This window comes from Trachemys scripta, chromosome 6 (assembly GCF_013100865.1).
Source record: "Trachemys scripta elegans isolate TJP31775 chromosome 6, CAS_Tse_1.0, whole genome shotgun sequence".
In the NCBI taxonomy this organism is placed as follows: Eukaryota; Metazoa; Chordata; order Testudines; family Emydidae; genus Trachemys; species Trachemys scripta.
The window spans coordinates 72,730,839-72,750,932 of record NC_048303.1 but is presented as its reverse complement, the minus strand read 5'-3'; the positions used below and the strand labels follow the sequence as shown (position 1 = coordinate 72,750,932).

Below are 20,094 nucleotides of genomic sequence, written 5' to 3'. Positions count from 1 at the left end.
GCAACCATAAACACATGAAAAGACCTAGGTTTACAATTTATGATTAAAACTCTACTATCTACACAATATACATAGACATAAAATGTAAAAACTTAAATATCTTAGAAACAGTAGCCAGTTGTTTTAATTGTCATATTTGAATTCAGCACATCAAAATACATAATAAATAGCACATTTTATCGCTGCAGCAGACGACTTGTCAAAAATTGCAGACCAGTGTTATACCTATTAGCAAAATTATGTCAGAATACCTATTGAAGAATACATAGAATACTTGTTATGGGAAATTTTCCCCTTTGTAGACCAGTCCTAACTTCAACTATCAGTTGCAAGATAGGGGCCCAAATACTATGTCTCATGCTCCCCCTGCTGTCCTGCACATTCACAAGATGGAGAAAATCAGATTGCAGGTATTTTATTCCCTAATTTGAAAGCTCTCAATAATGCAGGACCATTTAAAACTGCTGTCAAAATATGACAGTTTAAATTACGAAGAAATGTTTTAAGAGATTCAGTAATTTGTAACAGAACAAAGAAGTAGAGTTTTTAGTTTTACCGCAATTAATCCAAAAAGAATATCTCCGGAAAGATGAATATCAATTGGCTACCTGTCTCAGTTACCAGTACCTTCCAGGCCAGGGTCCAAAACATGGATCCAAAGACACAGTTCTCTTTGCTCTCTTGGGCCAGGTGTACTCTATAAACTTACATCAATATAACTATGTGGCTCAGGGGTGTGAAAAATCCACACCCCTGAGCCACAGTAATTCCAACCTAACTCCCAGTGTAGCCAGCGATATGTCGCCAGGAGGGCTTCTCCTGTTGACATAGCTACGACCTCTTCTGGAGGTGGATGAACTATGCTGACAGAAGCTTTCCCGTGGGTGTAGTAGTGTCCTAAGTGAAATGCAACTGTGCTGCCACAGTGTTTTAAGTGTAGACCTGCTCCCAGTGATGGATCACCAAAGTGTCTTTTTGCTTCACTTTTTATTTCCCCAGAATTTACTGTATTTGTTTCCCGATTAACTCTTGGGGTTCAGACTCCAGTGTCCTCGTATGCTGATTTTACATGCCCCCAGTCAATCTAGCTTTTCCTGATGAGGTACATGCAAATGGGGCTCTCTTTGTGTTGGTTCCACAATGCTTAATTTACTTTAGAGACAAGGAGATAAATTCCTTCCCTCCTGTGTGGAAGAAAACCTGCTTCTCCCTTTGTTTGACTACAGACTTTAAAGTATATCATCAGCAAGTATCAATTCTCCATATAGTGTTAATACATACATATCACAATTATATTAATGACCAGTGGGCTACTGGCTCTCATTCAATACCTTACAAGACATTTTAATATGTAAATACGAGGATAGCAACGTGTTAGACCTGATAGGAGTTATTGTTACATGACAGTGAACCCTTTGCCAGTTGGCACTAAGAGGATCTTAGGGTCACTGAATGACAGCACCCTTTCTCTTCTCAGCAGCCTCAAGGGAGAAAGTCTGTGCTTTCCATTAGGACATTACCCAGAACATCGGTGATGGCACCCTAATCTTTTGTTAATCTTAATCAGGCTAACTCCATTTAAGGGCAGCATTTCAATCTGCCAGAAGCCAAAGGGATGCATGTAGTTTTTAAAAACTGAAAGAAACTGTTGAACCTGCTCTTACTTTTAAGGAAAAGGGAACAGCCAACAAAATTACAGTCCATCAGATCAAACATCACTCTGAGCTACGCAGAAGGGCTAGTACTCATTGCTGTTGGTTACAGCTACTTGGATCAGGAAGGGGCACAGCCCAATGGAACCCATGGAGCCAGACAACTGCAGCCCATGAGACAACAACTCCACCTGCCACATCTCAATCCCAGTGGTGTCAACATGAAAGTGTAACATGAAGTTTACAACACGATTCAGAGGCAGCATATTTGTCTTAATCTTACTCAAAATTTCTGGAATATGCAATTTTTTCAAGCTGCCCAATGTCAGACCTTCTGTACACCACTAATCTATGACAAACTACGCTGATATAAGTGTTTTGTAGTGGTTTATTTTAGCATTCCAGGTCAGTCCTCAATGGATTTTATAAATTTCTCATATGCGTCCTCATTCATCAGTTCATTAAGTTCTGAAGGGTTGTCCACAGTCATCTTGATAAGCCAACCATCTTCATAACAAGATTTATTGACGAGTCCTGGATTATCTGCAAGGGTGGCGTTAATTTCAGTTACTTCTCCCGTGAGAGGAGAATAGAGTTCACTAGCAGCCTTCACACTTTCCAGAGCACCAAACTCATCCTGTTTGTTCAACTTTGTCCCAATTTCTGGAAGACTACAATAAACGATGTCTCCTAATGCTTCCTGTGCAAAATTGCTGATTCCTACAGTCCCAATACCATTTTCAACTGATATCCACTCATGCTTGTCTGTGAATTTGCGGGCCGAGAAGAGCAGCGCGCTGGTGCCCAGGCTCCTGGTCGAGGCTGCTTGCGGCCAGCCCGCCCGGGGCGAGATGAGGGGGCCGCAGCGGCAGTTTACACTATCCTGTGTCCACCCAATCCAGGTGACAGAGGCAGGACTTGGACCAAACATTTCTAGAGGCTTATAAATAGGTCACTACCAAATTCACAGCCATGAAAAATGTGTCACAGATTGTGAAATCTGATCTCCCCCGTGAAATCTGCCAGGGAGAGGCTGGGCTGGGGGTGCCCCACCAGTGGCGCCTACCATGCACTGGGCTCCAGCTGCTAGTGGAGGCTGCCATAAGGCCAGCCCTTCCCCCCAAAAGTGATGATGCACCCCCCTATACCATGCAGCCCTCATGTCTGCACAGCCCATTGCTCTCCAGCTGCCCTGTTCTGAATGCAGCACCTCTTGTCACCAACAGCGCAAAATAATGGTGACAATACCATGACCCCCCCTACATTAGCCTTGCATCCCCTCCCCCGCCCTCTTTTGCGTCTGGACCCCCATGGTTACAACACTGTGAAATTTCAGGTGTAAATATCTGAAACCCTGAAATTGACTATGTTTAAAAGCCTATGATCATGAAATTGACCAAAACGGACCATGAATTTGATAAGGCCACTACTTAACACTCTGGGCACCATGGGCCACACTGCAGCGCTACTGAGGCCTCCTCTGACTGGTATTGGCCAGGTTTTGAGGGGCCACAATATACCTGATCCCAGGGCTCCCCTGGGATGGGAGATGAGCTAAAAGCCCAAAAAACAACTCGCCCCAGCCTGGGACCCCCCATCACTCTCCCTCCATCCATGCGCAGCCCGGGACCCGCCCCGCAGCGCTCTCCCTACGCCCCTCATCGGGGGGCCGCACCCCCCTGCCAGAGGCCCCCGGGTTCTGAGCCCCAGGAGGGAGCAGCCGGGAAACCGCCGGCGAGGGCCACGTGCGGGGGGAGAGGGGCCGCGTGCAGACTCACCTCATTGTTGAGGTTCAGCACCTGCGCCATGGCGACCCTACTACACCGCAACAGCCCACACGAGCCAGTAGCCCCCGTGGCGAGGGGAAGCGCGACCCCACGGCTCACACTCTTTTCAAAGACAAGCACGAAACGAAACTGCGCGCGTGCGCACTGCTCTCGGCGTTGCGGAGACGCTCTAGGTGGCGTCTCGATGGTGAGGGCCAGTCTAGGCACCGGCGGCATCTCGCTGGCCCGAGCGGACTTGATTGAACCACGGCCACCACGGGGCAGAGCTGGAGGAAGTTGTGCTGGGTTCGCTGCGCGGCGGCCCGGGGGGAGAGACTTTTCCTTTGTTTTTCAGTGATTTCAGCTTATGGCTGTGTCAGGACTTTTTATACATTGAATAACGGAGCTTTGTGATCGAGCTCAGAGCCGGCAAGGAGCCCCCAAGCACGCATGGGAGGGGAGGGGAGGGGAGGGCTCTGTGTCCAGATCCTGCACACAGACACCCTCTCACAGCAGCTAGCCCGTGCTATTAGGTCTTTCCCACGGAGTGGGTTACAGACACAATCTGATGGTGGTTGCTGTCATTGTAAGGCGAACATATAGCACTAATAAAAAAGTAATAAGAGCATAACATGCAGAGTGGCAGGTTTCTGAGCAATTGTTCACTCTAACCCTGTAAAACAAAAAGAAGAACAGGAGTACTTGTGGCACCTTAGAGACTAACAAATTTATTAGAGCATAAGCTTTCCTGGACTACAGCCCACTTCTTCGGATGCATCTGAAGACTAACACGGCTGCTACTCTGAAACCTGTAAAACAAATATACCTTCCTCTAGATTCACTGGATCTAGCCCTTGCTGCATTTTATATAATAAACAAATTACATATCTAACAAGTTTTTAAAAATGACAAAATTATAAACAAAATTAATCGGGGAGCCACCCAGTCACCCCATGTGTCTGAGTTTCATTATGCCCCACAGGGTTTGAAATTTTGTTACCAGCTATGGAATTGAAAATTTAAGCTTTTACCTAGTCTATAGTATTTTCAGATACTACATCCCTCGAAATCTGAAAGAAATTTGGTACCCTGGGGAAATGAATTTGAATAAAGGAAGAGTTACTTTTTTTCAAATGTAAGGAGACTTGGCTCACTGCAAAGTAGCTGTGAGCACAGTTTGAAATTCAGGTAATTGAAACTGCACAAGACATCTAAACAATGTTAATAACAGAGCAATATATTTATTCCCCATTCTCTTATAAATAAAAAAAAGTTGAACACATTGTTTTAAAATTGTGCAGAGATCAAACATGGGAGGTTTCAACCTAAAAGGAGAAAGTTATGAGCGAGTGAAAGTAAGTAGTTTCAGTGTACAGTATTTTAGTGATACTACTCACATGCTTAAAGTTAAGCACATGCATAAGTCTTTTTAGAATTGGAGCCTAAAAAAGAAATGAAAAAACACAGTTGCAATATGGAAGATAAATGCTGGTAGTGAGACAATCTTCTCAATAAATGCAGTCACTAATAGAAATCTATGCTCCAGACAGCAGTCTTATTAAGTCTTTCCCACAGAGTGGATTACATCCACATTTTGATTGTAGTTGCTGCCATTGTAAGGCTAACATATAGCAAAAATAAAAAAGTAATAAGAGCATAACACGCAGAGTGATAAGTTTCTTGGCAACTGTTTAATCTAATCCCTGTAAAAAAATAACTTCCTCTAGACCCAAGCTAATTAAAATACCACTTTTATTGGAAAGCAGAATATGGGATGTACAGTAATTAAGCTATGTAAGGCCTCAACCCTGTAAAGATTTACATACATGTTTAATGTTATGCACTGTGAATAGTTTCAATGAAGTCAAGTTAAGCACATGTGTTGTATAAGTATTTTCAGGATTGAGGCTTAAACTGTTTATCAAGGTTTCATCAAACTTTTTTCCTTTACTTCAGATTTATTATGCTAAGTGAATTGCCAAATGATTTTTAAATGCAATCATCTTAAACCACTTTATATATTTCTGATGTTATTCCAGTATGTTACAGGTTTCACAGCCACAATTGAAAATCAAAGTTATTGTTTTAGATTTCTACACTTTAATCTGTTGCACTATTCAGATTATGTAAAATCAGATATGAATACACTTGAAGAAATAATTCCAAATATAATCACAGCAGAAATTATTGTTTATACATATATTATCAGTTCTAGGCAATTATTTTGATTACACACCATTAATTAACTGGCCCCTGGATGGCACTGTTGCTCTAAGAATTCTTTGACTTTGAAGACTGACTAATAAGGAAGGAAATCTAAACTGAGTTCAGATACCTCTATAATACATACACTTCAGGATCTAACATTTAGATCTACGTATGTTTTGATGTTTGGCTGCTAACTACCTTCTAAGTGAACTGCAGATGTTCTACCTTAGGCTTGCTGTGAATGTCTTACAAACTCAGCAGAGGATGGCAAGCCAGTACTCGGATGGAAAACCTCCAACTTGAATTCAAGATGCTGCAAGACATAGTATTAGTGGTTCAGTAGCTCTCTCTTCCATCTGTATCAATACCAACTGTAGTAGAGGAGAGCCAGAATCTGTTGTGAGGAGGGGAAAATTGGACAAATATTGACATGATTTAATATTATATTGCAATATAGGTGGCCCCAGGGAATTTGCACTATGCCAAATTCACAAATCCAAACACAAAAATCAGAAGTGAAAAAGATAAGGAGTCTCATTTACATGAAGGTCTCTTTACACTGCTGTAGCATTTTAAAGAGATCTTAAAGCAGGTGAAAATTACATTTGCACCCATTTTAAGGTCCCTTTACACAGTGTGTAAGTGAGAATCAAGCCCCTAATTTCTACAGCAACATCAGGTTGGCAGCTGTCATAGTTACAGGACTAACTGCAATTCTGACCCTTTTCTGGTCTCTGTGTGTACCCATTTCAAGTCATAGTGTGACATTCCAGCCCAAAACAAGTAAGGGTAAGCAAGCTTTTGTATTCCCTTTGCTGAACATATTCACTTTTTTCCTCACAAAAATCTACAAATTGTCATCTTGATCAGCAGAGTTCCTCAGTTTTCACTTTGCAAGCAGACTTTTGATCTGAATGCTCAGGACTATGAAGAGCTTTAAAACTAAAAACTAAAATGTTAAAATACAGAACATTTTCAAATGCTTCTGGTCACCAATACAAAGGACAGAAATATGTTGATTTGCCTTAGCAAATCTTGCAGCTGCTTGGTAGGAAGCATATTCTATTAATAGATCCAACTGAGAGCCCTATAAAAAGGGAGTTTCAGTATTTCAGATTAGAGGTAATAAAAGCAAAAGCACAGGTTAAGGTCTCTATATCTCCTTGAGAGAAAAGTGAGGGCATTTTAATAACATTTCTAAGACAGTAACAAAGAGGCTAGGAAAATGATCTTCACAGCAACACACTGAATAATTAGGAGTGGGGCAAGATTACATCCTTCCAGGCAAGACAGTGTTGTAGTGTTGGGCAGCAACAGACAGGTTTGGGGGTAAAGAGAGAGAGAGATCTCAGAGTCATTGACATAGAGATGGTAGCTGAATTTGTGCTTGCAGGTGAGATTACCCAGAGATAAAGTGTAGCGGAAGAAAAGAAGGATACCAGGGACAGAGCTCTGTGGACCCAGACAGAAAGCTGGAGAGGGATGAGGAGAATCCTCTGAAAGTCATGATGGCGTGATTAGAGAAGTAGAAGGAAAATGGGGGGACAGTCATTAAAGCCAAGGGTAACCAAGATGTCATCAGGAAGAGCCTGGTTGATGGTGTCAAAGGTGGCTGACGGCTTGAGGAGAATGAGGATGGAGTAGTGGTTCTGAGCTTTGGCCAGGAATAGGTCATTAGCACTTTAGTGTGAGATGTTTCAATGAAATGCCAGGAGAAGAAAATAGACTGAAGGGAGATAGGGGTGGTAGTTCATAGGCAAGTGGGGTTGAGGGTGGGGTTTTTTAAGTGGGAGAGTCTAAAGCAGGGTTTTGTTGTGAGGGGAAAGAGCTGGAGGAGAGTGAGGCTAAGGAGCAGGGTAAGGAAGAATAAGAATGGAGGCAAGGGAGAGCAGGGGATGGGAGGGAGTCATTGGGGCAAATGGAACGATTGAGGAGCCAGATGGACAAGAAACTTCTGTATCTATGACAGGGCATAACTTAAAAGTTAAAAAATAAAGCCCATCAGTCATGTAAAAATATAAAACAAAGTATACCAATTTTAGTTTGATTGTACTCCAATTCAAAAGTGATTTTTGTTTCATAACTTGAATTTTGCAGTGTAAATTTCTTGTGTAGACCAGTTCTAAGTCTCTAGCTGTTATAGCTGTTAAGAAAACCTCAGACATGTGAACGGTGTGTAAGTGAAGTTGCAATATCTGAGTCTGAAACAATAGCCCTAGGAGGTGTAAATTACCCCATACATCTCTTTCGGGGTTAATTGATTGGTAACCAGTGATGATAATTTAAATGTCAACACTTAATTATTTCATTGTGCAAATCTGCAATTCCACCTCTTTTCTTGCATGATTGTTCATAAAATCTGCTATGAATGTCACCTCATTCTGGCACCATGGGTAGATGGGGTTTGGGAGATCCTATCACTTATTATTTGTATTATCATAGTGCTTACGAGTCCTACCCATACACCAAGACCCCATTGTTCTAGGTTCTGTAGAAACACAGAACAAAAAGACAGTCCCTTCCCCAAATCGCTTACAAGCTAACTTTTTTTGCCAATCAAGAAGTCAAGCCCAAGGAGCTGAGCAGATCTGCACTGAAGGGGAGCAAAGTACAAGGAGCTCAACAGAGCCCATGGACATACACACAGAGCAGGAGTCTAACTCAAGTTGCCCAATGGACCATGGAGAGCCTGTTCAATTTTGCACATCTGCACCATGTAGTGTAAGTGGTGCCTCACTGTGGACAGACCTTATTTATGAGTGGAGTTTAGAAAAGTACCCCCACCTGTTTTCTTGCAACTTGACTTCTGTGCTTCACATATTCTGAGTGATCTTTTTTCTAAAAGAAGTCCTGTCCTTTTATTGCAAAGGTAGCCAGCAATGTAAACTGACAACTAGGGTTTGTAAATTGATTATTCTTCCTACAAACCACTGGTTATTCACACTAGCTTTCACAAATAATCACAGTCCCTCTGCTGCCCTGCTTTTTTGAAAAAGCCAGTGGCCATAGCATACTGAGCATACTCTGGACATTTTGTACTAGCTCTATTTTTTGTAAGATGCTACAAACCCTCTGTGAGAAAATAAGAACTACTCATGTGAATAAAGACTTCAGGGTTAGGCTCATATTTTGTAAGTCCCCATGATATGCATTTTATTAATGGTCTTCATATGTATTTATCTGACCATCAGTTATGGCTCTGGATGGGAAAATACATATTTGGGCAACTTAAAAATACATTTTATCTAGCAGATGGACTGTAACAATTTTAGAGCAGTTAGGCATATTTGTAAATCCACATAACATTAAAATGGAGAAATGTATCCACTAGTATGTAGTCGCCTATTTTTATCAGCTATTTAATTAAAAAGCAAAATTTTGGACAACCTCACTGCAAGATATAGTTGTAACACAAAACCACTTGTGAATGATAGGAGTCTATCAAACTAAAATTGGTATTTGTTTACTTTTGTACACAAGTGGCTGACTTTAGTTTTGAAATTTGGAAGAAAACAATTTCTCTAGAGACATTTCTAGCTAACATTCATCCTCAAGCACAGTTTTGTATTCTAGTTATAAACTTTTGAGAATAAGGGTCTATAACAGAAACTCTGACTGGCAAATCCATAATTTTAGTGACTCCAGTAGGCCTTGCTATGATGTCTTCAATGGTTCAAGATTTCATTCTCAATCCAGATGGTATAGATGGAGTTGAAATAAAACATGCATATTTACAATTACTTTATATGGACACTTCTTGGACTCCAAACAGCAAAGAGGATGTGTATGCATGTCAGTGAATGGGTTTAAAAATGTACATTTTTGTGGTAAATACTGTAAATCTATGTACCCATGATCTTTTGGAAAAGATTAAACATACAGCTTCCAAACAATGAAGGGATGGGAAAAAAGTGTTTCATATCAGTGCCAAGTCAGTTGTTAAATGTGTGCTATAAGACCAGTTAAAACTGGACATAATTTCCTGAGTTCTAAAGGTTCAGAATATATTTTATCTCTAACTTTTTAGGACATCTGAACTTCAAAGAATTCTTTTTACTATATCACAGCAGTGTTTTCCTTTCAAAGAAATATCAATGACTGCACAGAGGCTGGTATGGTTAGTTTGAAAAGCAGAAGAGTTTATGATAGAAAAATACTAATAAGGGAATCTCTACTATAATATTTATGTCATGGATAGACACTATTTGTAAGTCAGCCTCAGCCACCTTTATGCCACTGTCTTTTATCCACCATCACCACTATCTTGCAGAATAGTAACACATTATTAATTAGAACTTCTCTCTTTCTACAGTGAAACTCTGGAAGTGATTAATTTCTTTTGATACTCTGATTTACTGGTTATTAGAGCTGGTCACAAACTGTTTTTTCAATAAAAATAGCTTCTCAAAAAACCCTGAAAATTTAACAGAAACTTTGTGTCTTCAAAACTTAAATTTTTTGAGAGGAAAAAAATCAAGCAATTCTGTTTTTAAAACCAAAAATTGATCATATTTACTATAAACTGAAATTTGTAATGTTTGAAAAAATAATTTTTGGTTTTCAGTTCTGGTTTTTCAGTGAAACTGATTTTTATTTTTGTAGAAAATTTTTAAAAAATGGGAAATATCTGGCAAAGAACAACTGGCATTTTTTGATCAGCTCAACTGATTCCTTAAATACTAGGAGTAATAAAAGCTCTTCTTTGTTTTTTCAAAACTGTTTTGAATTTTTTTTAACAAACTCACACTTTTCTAAAAAAAAAAAAAAAACACAACAGATTTATTTAACTCATTTCAATAATGCAGATATTCAGTGTTTCCAGTGGATGCCACCCATCTCCTTACATCAATAGTACATTTCACCGCTGACTGATATGTCTTGACATGAAAAGTCACATTGTGATGAATAAACTTAAAATGTTCAAAGATCACACAGCTTTCTTAAAAACATAGTGTAAAAAATTGCCATTCAAGGGGAAAACAGTGTGGGGATTTTTTTCAACACTAGTTCTAAAAGCCAAGATTTCCTGCTAAAGAAAGGCCAGATTGGGAGACTCATACAATGGCAGCATGACTTCTTAATGCAGTTGAGCTCTCCACCATGTAGGTATCTCCACTGGTCTGGTGCTCCACTTACCAGCTGATTGCCAGTATCTGTGGGGTTGGGAGGCTGTGCTCTAGCCCCTTCCACTTTAGGGGACGATCACCTAGAAATTCTGCCAAGTTAGCCTAATGGAGTTTCCTGGCCCTGTGCCAACTTCCACAGCTTTCCCCAATCAACCAACTTTTCATGACATGTCAACAGGTGACCTTAAGGTTGGAGATTTTTTAAATTATTTTGAAAAAGAAGGGATGATTGGGGAAGAATTTACTGCATTCTTCTTTTTCAAATATTGATCTCTGACACCTGGCTTTGTGTATGATCTTGAGGATGTAGTTCAGAGGTCGGCAACGTTTGGCACGCGGCTCGCCAGGGTAAGCACCCTAGCGGGCCGGGCCAGTTTATTTACCTGCTGATACGGCAGGTTTGGCCAATCACAGCCCCCCCTGGCCGTGGTTCGCCATCCCGGGCCAATGGGGGCGGCGGGAAGCTGTGGTCAGCACATCCCTCGGCCCGCGCCACTTCCCGCCGCCCCCATTGTCCCGGGACGGCAAACCACCGCGAGTGGGGGCCGCGATCGGCCGAACCTGCCATGTCAGCAGGTAAATAAACTGGCCCGGCCTGCTAGGATGCTTACCCTGGCGAGCCGCGTGCCGAATGTTGCCGACCCCTGATATACTTCCTTAATCATGGACAGTGTAAAGGGTAGGGGACAGTCACTGGTTTTAGGCCCCTACAGAGAGAATTAGGGCTATTCTGACTCGTGCTAGCTAATCTTGGACCCAGAACAGGTATGTTCAGTTGCTCCAATAAATAAAAAGGGTTAGAGCTCTTCTCTTTTGGGACAGAAGGAACAATAGGCATAAGACAAGTGTAGGAGGAGTACGGGTGAGGGTTACATTTTCTTAAATTGACAATACCAAATCCCAGGGAAGTGGGTAAATTTTAGACTTTAATTCTGTATATTTTGTGGAGGGAGCAGTGTGGGAAGCTTCACTCACAGCCCCCCCCCCCCCCCTCCACATAAGCACAAGCTAATTACTGGGGTGTTTTTTTCCATGGGTTGCTCCCCCGACTGTAGCTTGCCCCCCCTCCCAAAGTTTGGACATGGTCATTAGGAAGCAATAATTGTCCAGTTTCTCTGATTCATTATGCTATTTGGGACAAAAATGTTCTATATGTTGACAACTGTATTCCCACCCCCCAGAATTTTTCTGAAGCACCCTTGTGTAATTCTCTTGAAAAATTCTAACCAAGTCTTACATTTACTTTAGCCTAGAACACGTTGTGGGCATCTTGCCCCATAAAATAAACTTCCTCATTTTCCTAGTCTGAATGGAGTGTAGGAAGTAGTGGATCGTAGGGTTATGCTACTTTTAACAGATCAGTGTTTCCAGTGCAAGTCCCATCATCCATTTCTTCAGTGTGTTGAAAATCCTTATTGAAGGGCCAAAATCGATGTGCTGTGCATGTAAAACCCTGACACAGGCTCTGTCAGCAACTTTTACAGGCCCGAAGTTCAAAGCTTGGTCAAGAGGTCTAGGGGCCTAGCAAACAGTGAACAATATTGGCTAAGAGAAGCTGAACAAACAAGAGACAACCTTGTTTTTAACTAAGATAAGCATGGTCAGCAAAACTCCAGATAGGGAACAGTAATTGGCACCCTGATCGGAAGCTACAGACATACCAAAGTATTGAAAGGGGCCTCTATGTCCACTCCTTCTGCAGGAAAAGATAGCCAATACCCTCCCCACATACCAACCTTGAGTTCATGGAGAGGTTCAAGCATGTCAGTATGAGATATGACATCCTCCTGTCAAATTGGTGCACCCCATCCCTCCCAGATTCCAGTGTCTGCCTTTAGAAACACAATGGGCAACCTGAAAAACAATTTCTATTGCCATATACTTTTCACTGTCTTTTTGCTTTAACACCCAGGAATGTACCTGTTGGACAATCAGAGGAGCTACCTCATTCCTCTGGACTCCAAATCAGAATTTAACATATATATTTTATAATTAAACACTTTATACATTGTTGAAAGGATAACACCTGTGTACTAACAGTATGTTACATGTTAACCTGAAACCATGGGTGGAGACGACATGTAATCTTTAGACTATTGGCTTACTGTGCTTATCTTGTCTTGCTACTAGACCTATCCAGGGGCTCAGGACCTCTCACCCCGTCACTTCCCGCCGCCCATGGATATTCCATATAATCTATTCTAATCAATGGCTTGGCAATGTCTCTGAGCCTAATAAGCAAAGTGACACTCTGCCAGCACTGTGTGTAATAAACCTATGTGCTTGATTCTACACGGTGTCCATTTTGTTCCTTCACTTATGCTATGTTTTCTGGGAGTGAATATTTGAAGTAGAGCCTATTGTTTAGGAGATCTGACTCTCAGACTGTTAAAGGTGAAATAAATTAACTGAAATGGGCCATCTGGCCTACCAAGGGTCATTCCCCTTCTGATCTTTCAAATTTCTTATCTTGTAATCCCCTATCTCTTTTGCGGGGAAAGAGTTGAGTCTTCTGATGAGAGCAGATGACAGACTGTATTAGGACCTATAACATCCACAGACTAAACTTCTATATGAAAGATGCAACTATTTGCTCCATTTTATCCAAATTAAATGTGACCCTTAGCTGAATTAGGTGGGTAAAAGTCTATCTGGCACTGGCTTCTTGAATTTTTTGGCCCTGATTTTCTTTAAACCTTTAATTGATATTTATCTGGTCTTGGCTCACATTGATCTAACTTTCATGTAGGTAATGAGTCCCTTGTTGATGCTGTCAACTAGGAAACTGAATGCATAATTAAATATAAAAGCCTAGTTTTCTGAATTCTTTCTTGCAAATATATTGAAATTCTTCTTCGAGTGCTGGTCCCAATGTGTATTCTACACATGGGTGCACATGTGTGCCATGCACCCGAGTCCAGAAATTCTAACAAGCAGTGTCCATTGGCCTGCACAGGTGCAGTAGTTCTGCTCATGCTTCAGACTGAGAGCATAAGAAGCTGTATGAGCTGACATCTCGTCAGTTCCTTCTTACTGCTGCATGGCCTGAGTTGGTATCTGTGTCCACAAATTTCTCCAGCTTTTTATCATTGAGCTCTGTAAGAAAAAATTGTTAATGGTTTATAATTTTTATATGAGCATAATTAGAGAGTTTTACTATAGTTAGTATTGGTAGATTTTTTCCCCATACTGGGGACTCCCTCTCTGCAGTCTGGGACTGTGGTGACGACGCAGGAAAGGAAACAGAACGCCAGGTCTGTGGTAGCTAGAGAGCTTTTCAAGCCTCTTGCAAAAAGCCTCTCAGGAAAACTTTTCCTGGGGTTTTTATTTCTCTCCTTACATTGTTTACAACTCTTCTTAGTGGTTACATTCTTGCGCATAGAAGAGCCAGGCAGTATACATGCACATAAGATAACGAACCCATCTCTTGAGCGCGTGAACACCAGCTGCGAGGGTACAATCAAATCAGCCAAATAAGTTTCCCAAACACAAACGCTGGATTGAAGGTCACTCCTGCCTCGTAGCCATGGGAGCAGTTTGCCGCGCCTGTGGGCTGACGATTCGGGAGCTATGCGTCCCTACATGGGACTATTTCCAGAGTCCCAAAGTTCAAGAATTTCTTCTGCCCATGCTCCTTCTCCATGAGTGACCATTGCAATTGCTGTCTCTGCTGTTTAGGTGAGACATATATTCCTGCAAAGTGCAGCATCTGTCACTCTTTTCCACCATGATCTTAGATTAGTAAACACCTCATGGAGAAGGCTATGAGTCCCCAATCCGATCTAGGTCAGGGAGACCCCTTGTATATTGGCCCCACCAAACAGGCAGCGCCTCTCTGAGCACAAGCAGAATCTACAGCTGCTAAACCCAAGGACTCTTTTTCCTGGGCTTCCCATGAGAGTAAGGAGCACTGTCACAGGGCACCTCCATCAGTACCCATTGAACTGCACTGCCTGGCCAGTTTGTGTGGTTTCACAGTCCTGAACGCACACTAAGTTGTTAACATTTTCACCATGTGTGTATTTATTCTTTCTTTACCAAGTATCACAGTGTAATGCAGGCTTGCAGCAAGGGGAGGCTTCCCTGCAGCCCTCACTCCTCAATGGGAACTAAATCTCATACTATCGGCACTCACCAGGGTACCATTTGAACCCTTGGCAACATGCTCCATGTCCCATCTTCCATGAAAGTCACATTCTTAGTAGCTATTACCTCAGCCAGAAGTGTGAGTGAGATGGAAGCCCTCATGGCAAATCCCCATATACTGTTTTTCACGTGGAAAAGGTCTCTCCTTGATTACATCCTAAATTTTTTCCCCAAGGTTATTTTGGAATTCCATGTCAACCAAGCTGTCAGCTTAGATGTTTTCTTTCTGAAACCCCATGCTTTTGCTGAGAGGAAATTTCATTCCCTCGATGTCAGATGCACATTAGCGTTCTATCTGCAGAGGACTGAATCTATCCGAAAATCACTTAGGCTGTATCTTGCCATAATGGAAATGTCACAAGGACAAGCTATAATCTTTCAGAACATATTTAAATGGATTTCTGGTTGCATCATTGTGTGCTATCAATTAGTGCATATCCGTCCACCTGATGGGGTAAGGGAACACTTCACAAGAGCACAAACTGCCTCTGAAGCATCACTGCAGTAAGTACCATTACTGGGTATATGCAAAGCCGCTACCTGAAGTTCCATTCACACATTCACAAAACATTATGCACTAGCTCAAGCCTCTGCTGCAGATGCAGCAGTGGGAACTGCAATACTTCAAGAGTATTTCTTGCTGGCTTCTTCACATCCCCCTCTAGTCTAATTACTGCTTATCAGTCACGCACGTGTGGAATACACATGGGGACTAGCACTTGAAGAAGAAATGGAGGTTATTTACTTGTAACTGGAAGTCCTTCAAGATGTTGGTTACTATCTCTATTCACTACCCACGCTCCATCACCTGCTTCAGATCCTTCTGGATTTGTGGTAAGAAGAGAAACTGGAGAGGTGTTAGCCCACACTACCTCTTGTGCCCTCAGTCTGGAGCATGAGGAGAACTACTGTGCCTCTAGGGGCCAACAGACACTGCTTGTTATAATTTCTGGACTAGGGTGCATGGTGTGCATGTTCACCCACGTGTGGAATATAGATAGGTACCACACATCTCAAATAATTTCCAGTTACAGCTAAGTAACATCCATTTCTAACTTAATACTCGAGTAATTTTACTGACTCCTGTAAATTAATTTCCATTAATTGTAGAAATAATGTTCTATTTCCCACCTTGACTTATCTCTTGGGGGTTTTTGTTTGTTTTTGCAGTACTAGAAAATGTTGCAAGAATTATTAATAAATTGCTTTACAGTAGTGTTTCTCTTATCATTCTTGACTTCAATTTTCTCATTTATCAACACTTTCCCCATTTCGTGTAATAGGGTCCGTGGCCTGCTTTAGGTCTTACATGACAGGGTAAATATATATGTGTTGATTACTGTTGGACAATCCTCTGGGGGTCAATTCACAGGGATTGGACTCTGCAGGACTGTTCAAAGGAGTTAGGGCAAGCGCAACCACAGAAGGTTTGGTTTCTATTGACCCAATTGACCACTGAAGTGGTTACATGTGCTTTTTTTAATAATCTCTGGCCTCTAAAGTTGCTACTCCTGCATGCCGACTCAGACTTTGCCATCTCCCAAAGGTCTAATAGCCGTGACAGGCAGTAAAGGCATATAGTCTTTGGAGTTTTTGCTGCCACGTTTCCATTGGGGAAAAAAAATTATTCCCAGCTGGCATGATATGGTGATTATATATAGAGAGAGAGATTCCAGTGGAAGTAACCACTGTAAATGTTTAGCAGTGTATTCTAGAATATGTAGTTTAAAAAACTCTAAATTAATAGCAGTTATTTATTGCTTTGTGTGTATGTATTTCTTGTCTAGTTCCCTGCCAAGGTACAGTCTACAGTAGAATCTTGATTAATATTAGTGCTGATGCTTTCCATTCATATAGCACACTTCAAGCCAAATTTGATTACATATGTGTAAATGAAAAAGCTGGAATTATTCTTGCATCCTCCGACCTCTTGCTTTACGAAAGGGAGTAAATATTTTAATTATTTTAATAAGATGGACAGCCAGGCACAGAGTTTAAAAAGACTGATCCTGTAAAGGTGCTCAGCACCCCAACTCCCATTAGCTGTATATAAGTTGAAGGTTCTCTGCACTTGACAGGATAGGGCCCTAAGTGACTTGCCAAGGCTTCCTTAATGAATTAGCAACAAAGCCAGCTACAGAACTTTTGTCTCCTTTTCAGTCTTGTGCCCTATGTATTGGATTAGCGAAGTGCCACTTAAGCAAAAACCCTATTTCCAAAAGAGGGTCATGTATCTCCCTCCCAAGTCTTTTTTTGACTGATTGTACAAAACAGCAATGACAGAGTGCTGCAAAGCAGCCAGAAACTCCATAGATTCAACCTGCAAATGATACTCTCAGTATAGGGGAGTCTCTCTGGGCAGTACAATGCTCTAGGGAAATCTGGCTGCACCTTTGGCAACAATATTGGGGGATGTTGGTATTCCTAGAGAAAAGGAGGCATGGCCAGTGCATTCGAATTCCTGGATAATCCTCAGATGCTAGAACACTCCTTTGGGCTATTCATAACTGAGTTCTCTATAGCTGGACCCCAGGTCAGTCAGTTGCAGGACTGGGGGAAATGCAAAAGATGGCATAAAACCAGCAGTGAGCATAGCTCATCTGCAGACCAGAGAAACAGAGCTTCTTTATGACAGAAATCTGCGAAGCATCAGCACCTCAGTGCATAGACTTTATGCACAGAAATCGTGGCTTCAGCTCATCTGAGTGATTCATCCACTTACAAAACATTCAATATGCAAATGACTTTTGTGGCTCCTGTTACATTTGGCTATTTGAGATTCCACTGGATTTTTGAGTACTTTGTTCAGTCTAGTTTTCAATGAACAAGTGGGGTTCCTGCACTTTCTTTAGGAGACTTTTCTTGCTGAAAAGTGACTTTGTTTATGATCTTGGAAATAAGAGAGCCCAATGCAACAGACTAGAAGCCAATTACTATGATGCTTTAGGAGTGGTTGAACAGTCATTAAAAAAAATTACTTCAATGCCTAGATTGCACCTACACAAATAATAGAGTCAGAACAAGTAGCTTCCCTTGCATACATATTGTATCCCTGACCTCTGCATAATCACAGTCCCTGAAACCCTGTTTAGCCCTTATACTGGCCTGACCAGAGGAGCAGACTGCACACTCTTCAACCACATTGTGTGCTCAAGGAATGATTGTGCCTCTCAGTGCAACTCTGCATTGCCCCCATTCATGGATGTGACTCGAAGCATAATATAGCCCGTAAGCTTAAAATACCACCTAAAATATTATTAACTCCTTCTATGTGTAACCCTTCTGCCAGGAGGTATCGGCACCAACAAGTGCTGGGTTCAAAATCCTCTTAACATCACAATATAGAACCAGCTTGAATCCCCACCTAGTAATCTGAGAACTAAAGTAACCCATATGCCTAATGGGAGATGTCTCTTTAAGAGATGTAGAGAGAAGTGGAGGGCAATTCTGTCTGGGCCATTGTTGCTCTGCAAATGCACAGTTAGCATTCCACTCGCAGAAGTTTCTGGAATTGGGTGTGGTAGTTTTGGTCATACTCAATAGGCTCCCTGTAGCTGGATTATGAGACTCCAATGGGGGCAAGAAGTCGGGGCAGCTGCTCTACCAAAAAGATCATGTGACCTACCTGGGTTGGGAGGAGCTTTGCTGTAGGGCAATGGTGGGCAAACTTTTTGGCCCAAGGGCCACATCTGAGAATAGAAGTTGTATGATGGGCCATGAATGCTCATAAAATTGGGATTGGGGTGCGGGAGGGGGTGAGGATTCTGGTTGGAGGTGTGGGCTCGAGGGTGGGGACAGAAATGAGGAGTTCAGGATGCAGGAGGGGGCTCCGGGCTGGGGTGGGAGAGTGGGGTGCGGGCTCCGGCTGGAGGGTGCAGGCTCTGGGGTGGGGCTGGGGATGATGAGTTTGAGGTGTAGGAGGGTGTTCTGGGCTGGGACTGAAGGATTCAGATGGCAGGAGGGGGATCAGGGCTGGGGAAGGGGGTTGGGGAGAGGCTCAGGGGTGCAGGCTCCGAGTGGCGCTTACCTCAAGTGGCTCCTGGAAGCAGTGGCATGTCCCTCTCTGGCTCCAACATAGAGGGGTGGCCAGGCAGCTGTGCACGCTGCTCCGTCCACAGGTACCACCCCTGCAGCTCCCATTGGAGCGCATAGGAGCCGCAGCAGGGCCGTGCTGTGGCTTCTGGAAGCTGCAAGGTGCGGCCCCCAACCCTGCACCCCGCCTGGAGCGCCGGAGTGGAGCAAACCCCACACACCGCTCCCTAGCAGGCCGGCCCGTAGTTTCCCCATCCCTGCTATAGGGGAAAATACTCTGCTTTCTGCTCTTAATTCTGAAGAATGTTGCAACAGGTAGGTATATTGTTAACTGGCCAACAGGGAAGCATTGGCAGTGTTAGTCGCAGAAAAGGGAAATTGGGAAGAAACTTAATTTTTCATTTTAATTATATACATTCAATGTTGTTTGATTTCAGCCAAATTGTTTTAGTCAAATTGTCTTAACCATTGTGGTTCACCAACTCTTCATATTTAAATGTGATGCTAGGGGAAGAATCATTTCTATTTTGCTATTCTCAGTTTTGTATTTTTCTTGCAATAGTGATGCTCATTTACACCAGGGATGGGCAAACTACGGCCCACGGGCCGGATCTGGCTGATTGCCGGGTGGGGAAGCATAGGGAGGGAGAGGGAGGTGCTGATTGGTGGGGCCTGCCGGCAGGCAGGAGACTTGGGAGGAAGAGGGAGGTTCTGATATGGGGGCAGCTGGGGGTGCTCAGCATTTTTTCCCTATAGCTGCTCCAGCCCCAGAGCATACATGGAGTCGGCACCTATGCTATCCTCATTACGAGGTCTAGAAATGCCAACTGTAATTAAAATACACTTTGGAGTGTTTCTGATGAGATGTGAATCAGATGGATTTTCAGACTGCCTGGCTCAGCAAAAAGTTTTATTGTTATATATATAGTTTTATTGCAACAGTGGCCAAATCTTGCTTGCTTTACTAATACACGTAGCCCTAATTTTGTCAATAGAACTGCTTGTGTGAGTAAGGTGAGCAGAGTTTGGCCTTATGGCTGTAGTATGAGTTGTTTCCTTTAAAATAATAAAAGGAATAGCCAAAATAATCAGCAACTTGATATGGGGTACAAATCACTAAAGAAGGGTGGAGCATAGAAAAGGGAACAAGGTGCATGTTCTTTC

At 42.4% G+C, this 20,094-nt stretch overlaps 2 protein-coding genes across 2 annotated transcripts in view; both read right to left on the bottom strand.

The window, feature by feature from the left end:
• SRFBP1 (serum response factor binding protein 1) overlaps nucleotides 1-3,587 on the bottom strand; it is a gene marked incomplete in the record, with an annotated part of 119,263 nt that extends 115,676 nt beyond the window's left edge. The window contains 1 exon segment of the mRNA XM_034774322.1: nucleotides 3,431-3,587. Within this exon segment, the coding sequence (XP_034630213.1) occupies nucleotides 3,431-3,460 (30 nt within the window).
• Nucleotides 2,023-2,583, bottom strand: LOC117878757 (glycine cleavage system H protein, mitochondrial-like). The gene has a single exon (XM_034773189.1). It carries the CDS (start codon nucleotides 2,581-2,583, stop codon nucleotides 2,059-2,061), a length of 525 nt encoding a protein of 174 aa, XP_034629080.1. The 3' UTR covers nucleotides 2,023-2,058.
• Nucleotides 3,588-20,094: the final 16,507 nt, after the last annotated feature.

Bases quoted from the DNA above. Each gene is read 5' to 3' on its own strand.
- LOC117878757 (XM_034773189.1), bottom strand. From the start codon at position 2,583: ATGTTTGGTCCAAGTCCTGCCTCTGTCACCTGGATTGGGTGGACACAG.